The sequence below is a fragment of the Jaculus jaculus genome, chromosome 3, assembly GCF_020740685.1.
Source record: "Jaculus jaculus isolate mJacJac1 chromosome 3, mJacJac1.mat.Y.cur, whole genome shotgun sequence".
NCBI classification, from domain to species: Eukaryota; Metazoa; Chordata; class Mammalia; order Rodentia; family Dipodidae; genus Jaculus; species Jaculus jaculus.
This window is the reverse complement of record NC_059104.1, coordinates 165,988,047-166,003,611: the sequence shown is the minus strand read 5'-3', so window position 1 is coordinate 166,003,611 and position 15,565 is coordinate 165,988,047. Positions and strand designations below refer to the sequence as shown.

Below are 15,565 nucleotides of genomic sequence, written 5' to 3'. Positions count from 1 at the left end.
GTCTGGAATTCATCTGCAGTGGCTGGAAGCCCTGGCGCGCCCATTCTCTCTCTCTGTCTCTTTCTCTGTCACACTCAAATAAATAAATAAAAATGAACAAAAAAATTAAAAAAAAAAGAAACCCGAACTTTGTCTTATAGGTGATAAGAGTCATTAAAGGGTTAGCTTGAATTTTGACTCCTGTGTACCATGCCATTTAAAAACTATGCTGCTTGCTAGGGCGATGGCTCATAGTTAAGTGCTTCCCTACCATACTCAAGGCCCTGGGTTTAATCTCCAGTAATGTAAAGAATAAAAAAAGGAAGCTGGGCGTGGTGGCGCACACCTTTAAGCCCAGCACATGGGAGGCAGAGGTAGGAGGATCGTTGGGAATTTGAGGCCACCCTGAGAAGATTCCAGGTCAGCCTGAGCTAGAGTGAGACCCTACCTCGAAAAACCAAAAAAAATAAATAAATAAAAAGAGGTCTGAAGAGACGAGACGGCTTAGCAGTTAAGGTTTTTGCCTGCGAAGCCAAAGGACCCAGGTTCGAATCCCCAAGACCAACATAAGCCAGATGCACAAGGTGGCACATGTGTCTGGAGTTTGTTTACAGGGGCTGAAGGCCCTGGTGTACCCATATTCTCTCTCTCTCTCCCTCTGTCTCTCATGCTTTCTCTCTCTCTCAAATAAATGAAGTTTAATTTAGTTTTAAAAATAATAAAAAGATATAGGAAAATTATGCTGCTTTAGGGAATTATATCCTCCATGTTGGATCTTAAGCAGGCATCAAACTTAATCTACAAGACCCTGGAATCTAACACTAGGACTTATATAATTGGGAACACATCAGGTGAATGAATAGTTTGGAAGCAGAAGCAAACACAAGAATTTTATCTTAAATATCTTCACTTGCTGAACACCTAAGTCTAGACCCTGTCACATATTTTAGCTTAGCATCCTGTTGCTGATATTCTCTATTATTCAGGTGAGGAATAATGAGCCAGTTAAACGACTTGCTGAAGGCATGTAGCAGTTGAGTGATGGTTTGAAATTAAGTGCATCTGTGTATCTAGGGTTACTTCTTCTGTAGAACAGATCTGATATAGGGACTGTCAGCATAATTTGTTAACCCCCCTTATTAATACCCTACGTCCCTATTCTTCCCTGATAGTGACACAGGGGCAGAGTGGTCCATACAGATTTAAACTATTTCATTTGCCATGGCAGGATTATCATGGGAAGAATACAGTGGGCACAAGCCCTCCTGTGCCATGCTACCTAATGTAGTAGTTTTTTATTTTTAGGTGATTATTTTTTTATGTGTGTGTGTGAGAGAGAATTGACACACCAGGGCCTCCAGCCACTGTAGTTGAACTCCAGACATGTGTGCCTTCTTGTGCGCATGTGTTACCTTGCACGCTTGAGTCACCTTGTGCATCTGGCTTATGTGGGATCTGGAGAGTGGAACATGGGTCCTTAGGCTTCTTAGGCAAGTGCCTTAACTGCCAAGCCATCTCTCCAGTCCCCAAGTGGTTTATAAGGTGCAAGTTGGATGGGAAAAGCAGGAGAGGTTTGGGATTTGCAGAGTAGTTAGAATAAGCTTTTTTAAAAATTCTCCTTAATAGCCATCATTCACATATGTTTCTTCTAATATTTTACAGGTTTACCTAAAAGTGAAAGAGCCTATATTTCATCAGGTAATTATCAAATATTTGATTGTTTAATAGTCCATGCTTATTTTTGTCTAAGAAATTATATGCAGATTCAACTTTTTAAAATATATTTTATTTATATTTGAGAGAGAAAGAGAGAATGGGCACACCAGAGCCTTCATCTGCTGCAAACCAACTCCAGAAGCACATACCACCTTGTGCATCTGGCTTACATCCTGGGGCCCTGGGGAATTGAACCTGGGTCCTTTAGCTTTGCAGATAAGCACCTTAACCACTAAGCCATCCCTCCAGCCCACAGATACAACTTTTGCAAATGAAATATTAACTGTGCTGAAGATGTTCACTGTCAGTCTATAATCCAAGCACTTGGGAGGCAGAAGCAGGAGGACCACAAGTTCAGGGTTATCCTTGGAGTTGTTGATAAAGCAGACAGAGCAGCTGCCTTCCAGGGACACCCTTAGCTGCATAACAAGTTCGAGACCATCTTGGGCTACATGAAACCCTGTCCCAAAAAAAAAAAAAAAAAAAAAAAGCTTTGGGCTACAGAGATAGTCCAGTGGTTAAGGCAAGTGCCTTTAAAGCCTAACGACCAGAGTTCAGTTCCCCAGTACCCATGTAAAGCCAGATGCACAAAGTGGTGCATGTATCTGGAGTCTGTTTAGCAGTAGCTGGAGACCTGGACATGCCCATTGTGTCCGCTGTCTCTCTTCTATCTTTCTCTGCTTGTAAATAAATAATTTTTTTAAAGCTTATGCTATTCTGATCTAGAAAAAAAAGCAGACTTTAAATTTCTCAACTATTTCTCCCTTAATATATATAATAAACCTTTGAAAAATATTTTATTTATTTACGTGTGTGTGTGTGCACCCATGCATGCTTGTGCACCTGCATCAGTCTCTTGCCCCCGCAAGCGAGCATCAGATGCTTGTGCCACTTTTTGCGAGTAAGAGCCTTCAGCCGCTGAAACCTCTCTGCAGACAAGCATAATAAATATTTTGTGGTGGAGGTTGTTTATATTGAAGGAAGCGAACATAGGAGACTTCGTTGTAGGAAATGGTGATCTGAGTAAATCCCAGTAGGAAATGAGTGAAAACTGCTGCCCTTAACTAAGAGAACTGGTATTTATGGAGCACGAGACCTGTTACCTCATAAACTGGCGTTCTCAGCACCAGTACAAATTAGGGATCATTCTGCACAATGAAGGGAAATGAGTTCAGATAGTGATCTGCCCTTGGCTGATGCAGTATTTAAGAGGCAAAATATTTTGTGGTTATATAGAATGTAAATATTCTGTAACTTGTTTTAAACTAGAGTTATACAACCATCATTTAACTGCAGTCTATTGAGATAAATTCTGTACCCTCATTATGGGGCCTTTCTTTTCTCCTTGCACTTGAAAGAAGCAGTACTCACAGATGCTATAGGAAAGGGCACCATCACTTTCTTGTTTATTATAATTTGAAATGATGCCATTTTTTATTTACCCTTTTATTTAGAAAGACTTATACAATGGAAAACGTGAGAGGCAGAAGTAGGAAGATTGCAGTGAGTTTGAAGCCACCCTGAGACTACATAATCAAGCCCAAGACCCTACCTCGAAAAAGCAAAACAAAAATAATATAATAATATCATCATCTAAAGAACAAATTAATATAATGTTTCTCCTGATACGATTCACTGAGGCCATAACATCATTTATCTATAGTCCTTGGTATATCCTAGCAATGTTAATAAATCATGAGACACCAAACACACCCATATTAAAGGACATCCCACAAAATAACTTGACAAAACCCTTTAAAAATGTCACAGTACCAGCACTTGGGAGGCAGAGTGGCTGTTCAAGAACCGAACTTGTAAATTAAGATAAATGCTTGTGAGGCTGGGGATAGAATTGAGTTGGGAGCAGGCTTAGCCCCAGTACCACTAAGAAAAAAACAAAACCAGCAAAGGATTATATATATTGTATTTATTTATTTATTTATTTTGCTCTTTCAAGGTAGGCTCTCTCTCTGGTCCAGGCTGTGTTTTGTCTTTTAACAGTGGCACAGCTTGCTATACATTTGTGTGGAGAAGGAAGGAAAACAGTCTTATCTCATATAAAGATTTGCTTTGAGAATTTAGAATCTTCTTTTCCTGCCAGTTGATTAGACATCCTGATATATCTTCCTTCTGTAACCTTAAATTCCCTGGTCTGTAAAAATTTCAAACTAGAGACAGGCGTGTGTGGTGACACACGCCTTTAACCCCCGCATTTGAAAGGCAGAGGTAGAAGGATTGCCATGAGTTCAAGGCCATCCTGAGATTCTAGTGAAATCCAGGTCAGCCTAGGCTAGAGTGAGACCCTACCTTAAATAACAAAAACGAAACAAAACAAAAAGCTACAGATTAAGAGCTGGAGAGCTGGTTTAGCCGTTAAGGCACTTGTCTGCAAAGCCCAAGGACCCAGGTTCAATTCCCCAGGACCCATGTAAACCAGATGCACATGGTGGTGCATGCATCTCTTTCTCTCTCTCTTTCTCTTTTATCATAAATAAAAAATAAAAACAAAAATTTAAAGTTTGTTTTAAAAAACTACAGATTAAGATGTCAAGTGAAGCCGAGCATGGCGGCTCACACCTGTAATTGCGTTAGCGGGGAAGGCTGAGGTAGGAAGATTGCTTTGAGTTCAAGGGCAGCCTGGGCTACATGGTGAGTTACAGGTCAGGCTAGGCAAGAGTGAGGACCTGCCTCAAAAAAAAAAAAAAAAAGGTATCAAATTATGTGTAAATTTATACCTATTATAAGGATGGAAAGCTTCTGGAAGACTTATTTTGTTATTTTATTACATAGGTTATAATTTATATTCCCTCTACCCCAATCCCCATTTTCCTGAGGACCCTCCTCAGTAGTTAGTGTTGTTCACTGTGGGGTAATTAGGGCCTCAGTTAGTTTCTCAGGATATTTTTAAATTTCTTTTTACTTATTTATTTGAGAGAGAGAGAGAAAGAGGTAGACAGAGAGAGAATGGGCATGCCAGGGGCTCCAGCCACTGCAAATGAACTCCAGACGTATGCACCACTTTGTGCATCTGGCTTACATGGGTCCTGGGGAATCAAACCAGGATCCTTTGGCTTTGCAGGCAGGCACCTTAACCACTAAGCTATCCTTTAGCCCTCTAGGGATATTTCTACCCTCTCTGTGGCTCCTACAATTTTCCCACCACCTATTCCAAAACCATCCTTTAACCTTGGCAGATCTATTAACAGTCTGGTGTAATGTTGAGTTTTCTGTAACCTCTGTGTTGCTCTTTCCATTTTCCTGGAGCTGATTGTCAGGCTAGCATTGGAAGCAATACTCACATCACCCCTTCCCTTTCAATTTCTCCTGGTCTTTGGTAAATGTGGTAGAGTTAGCACATCTCATGGTGAGCAGTTGGCTGTCTTTTCTTGTCATATTAGTGGATTTTGAATTTCCCCACTATTTTCTGCTATCTGTAAGATAAAACAGATTGTCCATCCAAGAGTGAGAGCAGCTTTGATTAAAGGAAATAGGCACAGAAATTTGAGAGACATTTGAATGAGCATGCCTACTCTACTCATCCGGAGAGCAACGGGGCTTCTCTCTGAGGCTGGGGAGGTTCCTGGCCATGGGATTCTCATTCGGTTCCCAGTACCAGGTATGAGTTCTCTCCCACCGAGCAAGCTCCATGTCCAATCGGAGGGCAGTTGTTTACCCACAGAGGTTGTGTGCCACTGTTGCATGGGTGTGTACTTCTTGTCTGGCTGGTGGATTGTGTCGCTTGCAGGTTCCCCTGCTGATCTGTGCTGTTGGTGACCATGATCATCTGGTGGCCCCCAGAGCACTGTCCAGAGCCGTGAGGGTTTGCCAGGAGAGGACTGGCTTTCCTCTAATTCCCACGTGGTCTCTCGGTGTCCTGACACGGCAGCCTGGGGTGTCTTCAGCAATAGGGCAGAAGGTATTTGAGTTGAATCTAAAGAGATAAATAGTGATATAAAACTAGAAGGTTAAAAGAAGAAAAAAAAAACCCAAGTGTGGGGGCTCACACCTTTAATCCCAACTCTCAGGAGAATTACTGGGAGCTGGAGACCAGAGTGAGTTCCAGGTCAACTGGGTTGGGGTGAGACTATACCTCAAGAAAAGACAAGAAGAAGGAAAGGGTTAATAAACTCTAAAAGTACCTGCTACAACCAGGGTTGTTTGTTGTACTAACCCAATTCCTTTCTCTGAGAGAGAGAAAAAAATCTGATAGCAGTTATTAAGGCCAGGGTGATTCAAATATCTCCAAATGAGAGCCAAATACCACTAGTTTAACTTGGTGACCTTTCCGAGGGTAATACACTAATCACATAGCTACCACTTTAAATATAAACACCAGCACCTCTTAAGCAGGAAAGCATAAAGAAAAGCATTCGGAAGAGTAGATAAACAGAATGCCTAAGAAGCCAGTGAACCCTCTTCCAGCAGCTGATCGAAAATTGGTGATTGATTGGGCTGGAGAGATGGCTTAGTGGTTAAGCACTCGCCTGTGAAGCCTAAGGACTCCGGTTCAAGGCTCGATTCCCCAGGACCCACGTTAGCCAGATGCACAAGGGGGCGCACGTGTCGGGAGTTCGTTTGCAGTGGCTGGAAGCCTTGGCACACCCATTCTCTCTGTCTCTCTCTCACTCTTTCTCTCTCTGTCACTCTCAAATAAATAAAAATAAAAAATAAAATAAAATTGGTGATTGAATGTCTCAAATGAGGTATCATGTGACGTCTCAAGGAGTACTGTCACTGAAAATTCTCCTGCCAGGGTACAGGTCTCCTAAAGATTGTTGCTAGACATCATGTATACACAGACTGATACCTGGCTTTCCTTATTTGACCCTCAAGTTGCAAGAAGAAACACACTATGCAAACAGTAAAAAGCAAGGATTTAAGTAGTTCTGGTTGTTTAGTTTATTATATTTCATTTGTGCCATTTGAGTTATGCAGTGAATTTATGAATTGAGAAAGTCAAGAAACCGATGTAAGCACATATTATATATCTATTCATACAGTGTGTCTGTTCATTATAGGTTGTTCAGTTTGGCATAAACGTTATCTTACTAAAACTTCATCTTCCTTTGTAAATGAGATAACTGAGATTAAAAGGTGAAATGAGAGCTGGAGATGTGGCTTAGCAGTTAAGCGCTTGCCTGTGAAGCCTAAGGACCCCAGTTTGAGGCTCGATTCCCAGACCCACGTAAGCCAGATGCACAAGGTGGCGCAGGCATCTGGAATTCATTTGCAGTGGTTGGAGGCCCTGACACGCCCATTCTGTCTCTCTCGATCTCTCTCTCCCTCCCTCTTTTTTCTGTCTGTCACTCTCAAATAAATTTTTTTTTAAAGGTGAAATTGGACTGGAGAGATGGCTTAGGGGTTATGAAAGCATAAGGTGCAAGGGAGTCTGGGATGATTAGAAAAAGGATTTATTTGTTCAGTGGAGTGTTGCTTTCCCAACTACTTATTTGTGTGCTGTGAGACTTAGAAAATTTTGTTTTGTTCATGTGTACATGTGTGTGTGTGTGTGTATGTGTGTGTGTCGTTTGTGTGTGTGCATATGTGCATACGATCACGCATGCCAGAACTTCTTGCTGCTGCAAACACACATCTGTCCAGCTTCATGGGCTGGTAAACTGGGCTCTGGCCAGCAGGCTTTGCAAGCAAGTACCTTTAACTTCTGAGCCATTTTCACAGCCCATTATTATTATTATTTTGTTTATTTATTTATTTATTTGAGAGTGAGAATGGGCACGCCAGGTTCTCCAGCCACTGCAAACGAACTCCAGACGCATGTGCCCCCTGGTGCATTTGGCTAACGCGGGTCCTGGAGAATCGAGCCTTGAACCGGGATACTTAGGCTTCACAGGCAAGCGCTTAACCGCTAAGCCATCTCTCCAGCCCTCTATTATTATTATTTTGTATTTAGTGTTTTACACATTTCAAAGTTAAAATTTCCCAGTAGGTTCAGTGTTTGAGGCAACAGTACCCATCCAGTGTTCATTGTAGAAGAGAAAATGGAGCCAAATCTGAAGAGGAAAAAAAACTCAGGATAGTAGATCAATGTTACATCAAGAAGGATGAGAGAAAAACGGAAGAATGCAAGGTGACGATGCATATTAATGTAGCCTCAGGGTGGTTTAAAAGAGCTGAGGCTCACACGTTGTCAAATGGAAAGCACAGTATTGGCTGAAAGCAGCTAAATAGGATGGGGCGTAGAGAGGGTAAGATAGGATTATACAGTTCCTGTAGGTTTTAGCAGATACTTAAATTTCGACATAGCCATTCCAAATTAAAATTGGCTTATGACTTCTGATGTTGCTTACAAACAAGCTCTTGATTTTTCTTCACAGCTTAACATGGCTTTACAATTATGATTGTACATTTATTAAAAATTCTATTCTCGGCTTAGTGGTTAAGGCACTTGCCTACAAAGTCTCAAGACCCAAGTTCTAGTCCCCAGGACCCACATAAGCCAGATGCACATGGTGGCTCCTGTGTCTGGACTTAGTTTGCAGTGGCTGGAGACCCTGGTGCACCCCTTCTCCCCCCCCACTTCCCTCCCCACTTTCTCTCTCTCTACTTGAAAATAAATAAAATTTAAAACTCTTTTAAAATTCTGTTCTTTAAAGTGTAATGAGAGATAGTGTTGATTTTGAATTAAGGCTGTAGTAGGAGGCGGAGTTCCTCTTCCTTCACGACTGTGCTGACTTCAATCTTCTTTTCCCGCTCAGGTCATGTATGGAGTGTTGGTCTTTGTATTAGTACTTCGATCTGTTTATATTGTTATATGGTAAGTACTTTGGATCTGCTATCAACATTCTAATTAAAGTATGTTCAGGCTTATCACACTAAAACTGTAGCCTAAATAGAAATGACACAACCTAACCCCTACAGGAGATGTTCATAGAAAGCTATTGTCCAACATTTATTGTGGTATAAGGAAAACTAGTTCTTCAGATAGTTTGTTAATGGACATATAGGAAAATGAAGAGTTCTAAAATTAAAGAAAGTTGCATATGCTGGCATCTGTTTGAATATGTATAACATTCACTAGGCTATTAAAAGACCTGGAAAAATACCATAGTCAAAAAGCTTTTATCTTTCTCAAACTTACTTGAGAAATCCTTTTTATGTTATACCTCTCAAGAAAGGCTGGAGAAGCAGCTCAGTAGAGCACTTGCCTACCATGCACAAGGCCCTGGCTTCCATCCTCAGTACCCTCACCCATCCTCAAAAACGTGGTCATGGAAGACCATGTGGAAACTGCATAATCCTTTTAGTAAGAGTTCGTGAAAACTTAAATAATATTCATTTAAGTAGATGTTGACCATATAGCAGGTGCTCAGCAATATCATCTGTGTTTTTTTGTTTGTTTGTTTGTTTTTGTTTTTGTTTTTTTTTTTTTTTTGGAAGGGCCTTGATTTAGAGCTCAGGTCTAACCTGGAATTCGCTATGTAGACTTAGGGTGACCTTGAACGCACAGTGATCCTCCTACCTCTGGCTCCTGAGTGCTGGGATAAAAGACATGTGCCACCACACCTGGCTGAATTTTTAAAAATATTTTGTTTGTTTGTTTATTTATTTATTTGAGGAGGTGGGAGAGAGACATAAAGAGACTGGGTGTGCCAGGGCCTCCAGCAAATGAACTCCAGATGCATGCACCACCTTGTGCATCTGGCTTATGTGGGTACTGGGGAATTGAGCCTGGGTCCTTAGGCTTTGCAAGCAAGCACCTTAATTATTAAGCCATCTCTCCAACCCACAGATTTTTTTTTTTAATGCAGCACAATTCTCTGGAGATGATTCCAAGTTGTTCAGTGGGTCAATAGTGTATATCTTTCTATTCCTGAGTATTGTTCCATGATAGCAGTGTGCCACAGTTTAAATTCACCCTGCCAGTTGGGGGTTTTATAAAGCCACTGTGAACACCTGAGTACCTGCTTTTTGGTGAACACACTCCCTCACTCCTATAGAATAAGCAGAGTGGAATCACTAGGTTGTATGGTAATTATTTATTGTATGTTTAGTATATCTTAAAAACTGCTGAAATGTTGTTCAGAATGAAATTATAACAAGAGCTAACAAGGATGATAGCTGGAGGGCTGGAGAGATAGCTTACCAGCTAAGGTGCTTGCTTGCAAAGCCTAAGAACATATGTTCAAATCTCACACAGTGACTCAAGCATGCACGCAATATCACACATGCCCACAAGGGGGCGCACACGTCTGGCATTTGTTCATAGTCACTGCTGAAAGGCCCTGGTGTGCCTATTCTCTGTCTCTCTCAAAAATAAAATAATAAATTTTTAATTTAAAAAAGGATAATGGTTGGAGATATTGTTAAGTAGTTAAAGTCACTTGCTTGAAAAGCATGGTGGCCTGAGTTCAATTTCCCAGTACCTGTGTAAAGCCAGATGCACAAAGTGGCTCATGTGTCTCAAGTTCATTTGTAGGGTCAGGAAGCACTGTGTGCTCATGCGTACATTCATTCTCCCTCTCATTCGCTTGCTCTAAGAAATTGTTTTTTTAAAGGAGTTTAAAGAAAGACAGTTTCTTTTATTACAGTTGAGTTTTGAGATTGTAAGTTTTTTGTCAAATACATGGTTTGCAAATACTTTCTTTTCATGATCTTTCAATGAGCAAACATTCCTGATTTTGGTGGCTTATGTTCGGTCCTTCTTATTTATTTATTATTTAAAAGAGGGAGAACGGGTTGGAGAGATGGCTTAGCAATTAAGCACTTGCTTGTGAAGCCTAAGGATCCTGGTCTGAGGCTTGAATCCCCAGTACCTACGTAAGCCAGAGCACAAGGTGGCACATGCATCTGGAGTTCATTTGTGGTGGCTGGAGGTCCTGGTGTGCCCATTCTCTCTCTCTGCCTTTCTCAAATAAATAAATAAAAATAAATTAAATGAGCGAAAGAAAGGGCTTTCCAGGGCCTCTCACCACTGCAAACAGACTCTAGATGCATGTACCATGTTATTCATCTGGCTTTATGTGGGTACTGGGGAATTGAACTCATACCTGCAGATTTTGCAAGTAAGTACCTTTAACTGCTGAGCCATCTTCCCAGCCCAATTTTCCTGTTCTTTAAAAGAAAAAAAAGGCATCACGTGGGTATGAATCAAACCTGGGCCTGCAGGCTTTGCAAGCAAGTAAAAACCCATCTTCCCAGTTCACAACTGGTAAGCATTCTGACTGTCCAGCAGTTCTCCCAGTGGGGAAGAAGTGTCCCTGGTTAATGCCACATGAAGACGGGCATCTGGGCTTCTCACACTCTCCACCAGCAGGGCAGGCAGCAGCAGCTCACTGCCTCCTGGGTCCAAGGCTCTCTCTTCTTGGTCTTCTGAGCCTGTCAAGGGGTCTGGAGCACCTTCTAATGGCCTCATGCGTATGAAAGTCTAGGCTGTCCTCATTAGCTGTGTGTGTTAGGGAGGCGACCTCGGCTTCCTTGTGACGTTTGGTTACAGTAGAGTGGTTTTCATGACCATTGCTTACAGAGAGCAGTTTTGTTTTACCTGTTCTTTTTTATTTTATTCTTTTATTGATTTGAGAGACAGAAAGAGGAAAGAGGCAGAAAGAGAGAGATGAATGCACCCAGGTCTCCAGCCACTGCAAACAAACTCCGGGTGCACGCACCACCTTGTGCATCTGGCTTACATGGGCCCTGGGGAATCAAACCTGCATCCTCAGGCTTCGCAGGCAAGTGCTTTAACTGCTCAGTCATCTCTCCAGCTTGAGAATTTGGGGGTTTTGTTCTCCTCCTTGTCGTTGGTTTTGGTTTTCTGAGATAGAGTCTCGCTCTAGCTCAGGCTGACCAGGAATTCACTATGTAGTCTCAGGCTGGCCTCAAACTTCATGACTGTCCTCCTACCTCTGCCTCCCGAGTGCTGAGATTAAAGGTGTGCGCCACCACGCCCTGCTTTGAAAATTGTTTTTGTTGAGGCTCTTTCTGTGAGTCCCACGCCAGCCTAGCGCTAATACAGGTCAATCTGGGCTAAAACAAGACCCTACCTCAAAAAGCCAAAAATAGGAAAAAAAAAAAATAAACAAGTAGTAAAGCCAAATGTAGTGATAGATGCCTTTGATTCTATCACTTGGAGACACAGGTAGGAGTATCACCATGAGTTCAAGATCAGCCTGGGCTCAAAAAGAAAAAAAAAAAATCATAATGTCATTAATTTTAAAGAAAACGAAATTTACCACTATTATTTTTCAGGTATTATGATCCCTATCCAGACCACTGTTTTCTTTCCACCTTTTATCTGTCTAATGTTTGTTTTGCACATAATGCCTAAGACTTTTGTTGTGTTTAACAAAAAGTATAGAAAGCACTCTTTCTCTAATCCATCTTCCTGGAAGCAGAAGTCCTCAGCTTATTCTGTTTTTAATCTGGGTCATTTAGGAAAATGCAATGAAATATAAAACACAGTTATTAACTTCAGTCTGATACAAGTACTTTGGGAAACACAAGTACAGACCTTTAAAAGAAAATTAGGGGCTAGAGAGATAGTTTAGCAGTTAAGGCATTTGCCTGCAAAGCCAAAGGACCCAGGTTCGATTCCCCAGGACCCACGTTAGCCAGATGCACTAGGTGGTGCCTGTAACAGTTGGGGGTAGCCTGGCCTGCCCATTCTCTTTCTCTCTCTCTCAAATAAATACATAAATAAATAAACACAGAATTTTTTTAAAAAAATAATTTAATAGACTTTGTGATAAGATGGTGGCGTAATAGCCACACCAAAGCAGCCTAGGTAAAGAAATAAGCGGAAAAAAATATATATATTCTTCTACCAAAAAGTGAAGTTGTATGAGGAATTATCAACCACAGCAGAGAAGAGGAGACCCGGAGCTTCTAGCAGGCAGAAAGCCAGGCAGAACCAGCTCTGGCTTGGCACAGAGCTGCAGAAGCCGGGCGAAGGGATTTTGCCCTCCTACCAGCCTCCTGGCAACGTCAAGAAACCCAAAGGGAAAGATAGCAGGTCCAGCTGTGCAGCCACCGAGGAACCCAAACCGGAGCTGCGTCTGGGACAACTGCAGGCTGGCATTACGCACAGCCGCCCTTCCTCCGACCCCAGCACCGTGAGCCACCAGTGAGCGCAGCCATCCCAGCCCCACGCCATCCACCACCGCCGGTCAGAACACCAGACCCTCCAACCCGAGCAGCCTCACTGAATCCACGGTGCAACAGAGAGGCATGGAGGTGGGCACCCAGCATAGGTGAGATCGGAGGCCATTCCAAAGGTGACAGGGCCTGCTTTACACAAAGCCAGGTACCGAGGCCTGCCCCGGACGTGCTCCTCTCTCCTTCCACGTCAGGGCAGGTTACGTGTTAGATTTGATTGATGTGTTCTTGGTCACCTTTACCGTTCTCAAATAAGCTGTATTTTGTCATTGACTATTGTTGCCTTTGATGTTTCCTGACTTATAGGGCCTTTGTCTTTTTTTTTTTTTTTTCCATTACTGGGGGAAGGGTTTCACTCAGCCCCAGGCTGACCTGGAACCCATTTCAGACCAGAGGTCTCATCCTCCCAATTGACAAGAGTAAGGGTGCAGATTGAGACACACCCTTAGGGACTGTGGCTTTATTCGATTATCTGTTTGTTTTAATCCCTACTCTTGTTTGTTTTTGTATTTTTGTTTTTTAAGGTAGGGTCTCACTCTAGCTCAGGCTAATTTGGAATTCACTCTGTAGACTGAGGGTGCCCTTGAACTCACAGTGATCCTCCTACCTCTGCCTTCCAAGTGCTGGGATTAAAGGCGTGCACCACCACACCCGGCTTTAATCCCTACTCTTGCATAAATACTCTACGCTGGTTTTGATTGAATGTATAGATTGCTCAGTTGAAGTTTGGAATTTGCCAATAATTTGCTCTACCCAGCCTACTAGAATACTTGCATCGTAGGCAAACTCAGCACCTACAGTCACTTCTGCTATTACTCTTGGAGTAATATATAAGTGCCACACCTGGCACCTTAAACTCCTACCCTGAAGATATAAAAGTTGGATTTACACATCTAACAATACTACAGATAATTAGAAAACCCAAGTATCAAGTTAATTCAAGATGCAAAAATATCTACATTATAATGCATGAAACAAAATATCAAGACAATACAATTCCACCAAAAATTATAAATCCATCAAAACTGACCTCCAATGAGATTGATTTAGATGAAATGCCCGGCAAAGAATTCAAATATCTACCTAATATATGTCTAAATATATATCTACGTTCAAAGGAATCAAATAAGAAAACAAACTCCTGAATGAATCCCATGAGAACACAGGAAACCAACTTAATGAAATACGAAGGTCAAAACAAGACATGAGTAAGAAAATAGAAATAATGAAAAAAATCCCAATCAGAAATAATAGAAACGCAAAACAGAGTAAGTCAAGTAGAAAACTGCAGAAAGTCTCACCAGTAGAATGGATCAAGGAGAGGACAGGATATCTAAACTAGAAGACACAGCGGCAGATCTAATACAGTCCAATAAAGATAAGACAAACTAATAGGAAAGTATGAATGGGAATTTCAAGACATTTGGGACACTATGAAGAGCTCAAAACATAAGAATTCAGGGCATAGTAGAAGGAGAAGAATTTCATTCCAAAGGCATAGTAGATATTTTCAGCAAAATCATAGAAGAAAATTTCTCCCAAATATGGGAAGAGATGCCAATACAGATACAGGAAGCCTTTAGAACACCAAACAGACAAAATCAGGAGAGAACCTCTCACCACCATATTTTAATTAAACTATTAAACACAAAAACCAAAGGAAATATGTTGAAAGCACTTAGAAGAATCAAGTCACATGCAAAGGCAAGCCCATCAGGATCACAGCACATTACTGAACACAAACTTTAAAAGCCAGAAAGGCTTAGAATGACATCATTCCAAGTTCTGAAAGATAACAACTGTCAACTTTATCTAACAAAGCTATCTATCCAAATTGACAGGGAAATAAGGACATTCCACAGCAAAAACAGGCTAAAGGAATATATGACCACTAAGCCAGCTCTACAGAAAATACTTGAAGGGATCCTTCATGCAAAAGAAAAAGAAAAACATACACATAAAGAAACAGGAAAGAGCTGCAGGGGTAACTTAGCAGTTAAGGCACTTGCCTGCGAAGCCAAAGGACCCAGGTTCAATTCCCCAGGACCCACATAAGCCAGATGTGCAAGGTGGCTCATGCATCTGGAGTTTGTTTGCAGCAGCTGAAGGCTCCATCACACCCATTCTCTCCTCTCTCTATCAAATGAATAAAGTAAGCAAACAAAAAAAAAAAAAAAAGAATTAAAAAAAAGAAACAGGAAAAAATAAGCCACACTCAAATAGTAGTTAATACAAGAGAGCAAAGACAAAACCAGAAGAACTACAAACAAGAAGTAACAGTAACTCAGCAGTTTCTGTGAAATAATATCATGTTTCTTATATCTGCCTTGCTGCAGCATCTGTCTCCCATCTCTATTTGGTAGTTATTGCACTTAGCAGTTTATTGTCTTCTTATCTGTCCATAGCAAATTTGTGAGCTTCTTAAAGTCATAGTTAACTTGGGAATCCCTGGAAACCAGGATCATTCCTTTAGAAAGATTTTTGGCAAATGATTTTGAACGTTTAAGATGGACATTTTGGCCAGATATAGTACTGCATATCCACAAGGCCTTCTTTCAGGAAGCAAAGACAGGAGGATTATTTACAAATCGAGACTCTCAAATGCCTGAGAAAATACCATTAAATGCCATCTCGGGTGCCTAGAAATCAGGAGTGAAATCCAACAAACCTCCTTTTAATGCCGGCTAGCTCAAAGAAACGTAAGGAAAACTCCCAAGCATCAAAACCAAAGAAGGAGCTGCGTGCGCAGAGATGGGGAGCA

The 15,565-nt window shown here is 41.4% G+C and overlaps 1 protein-coding gene across 1 annotated transcript in view; it reads left to right on the top strand.

The window, feature by feature from the left end:
• The window catches only part of Acer3 (alkaline ceramidase 3), a 112,490-nt gene that overhangs the window by 73,779 nt on the left and 23,146 nt on the right, over positions 1–15,565 (top strand). The window contains exons 6-7 of the mRNA XM_045145641.1: positions 1,642–1,677; positions 8,412–8,470. Of these exons, the coding sequence (XP_045001576.1) occupies positions 1,642–1,677; positions 8,412–8,470 (95 nt within the window). The remainder of the gene's footprint in view (positions 1–1,641; positions 1,678–8,411; positions 8,471–15,565) is intronic.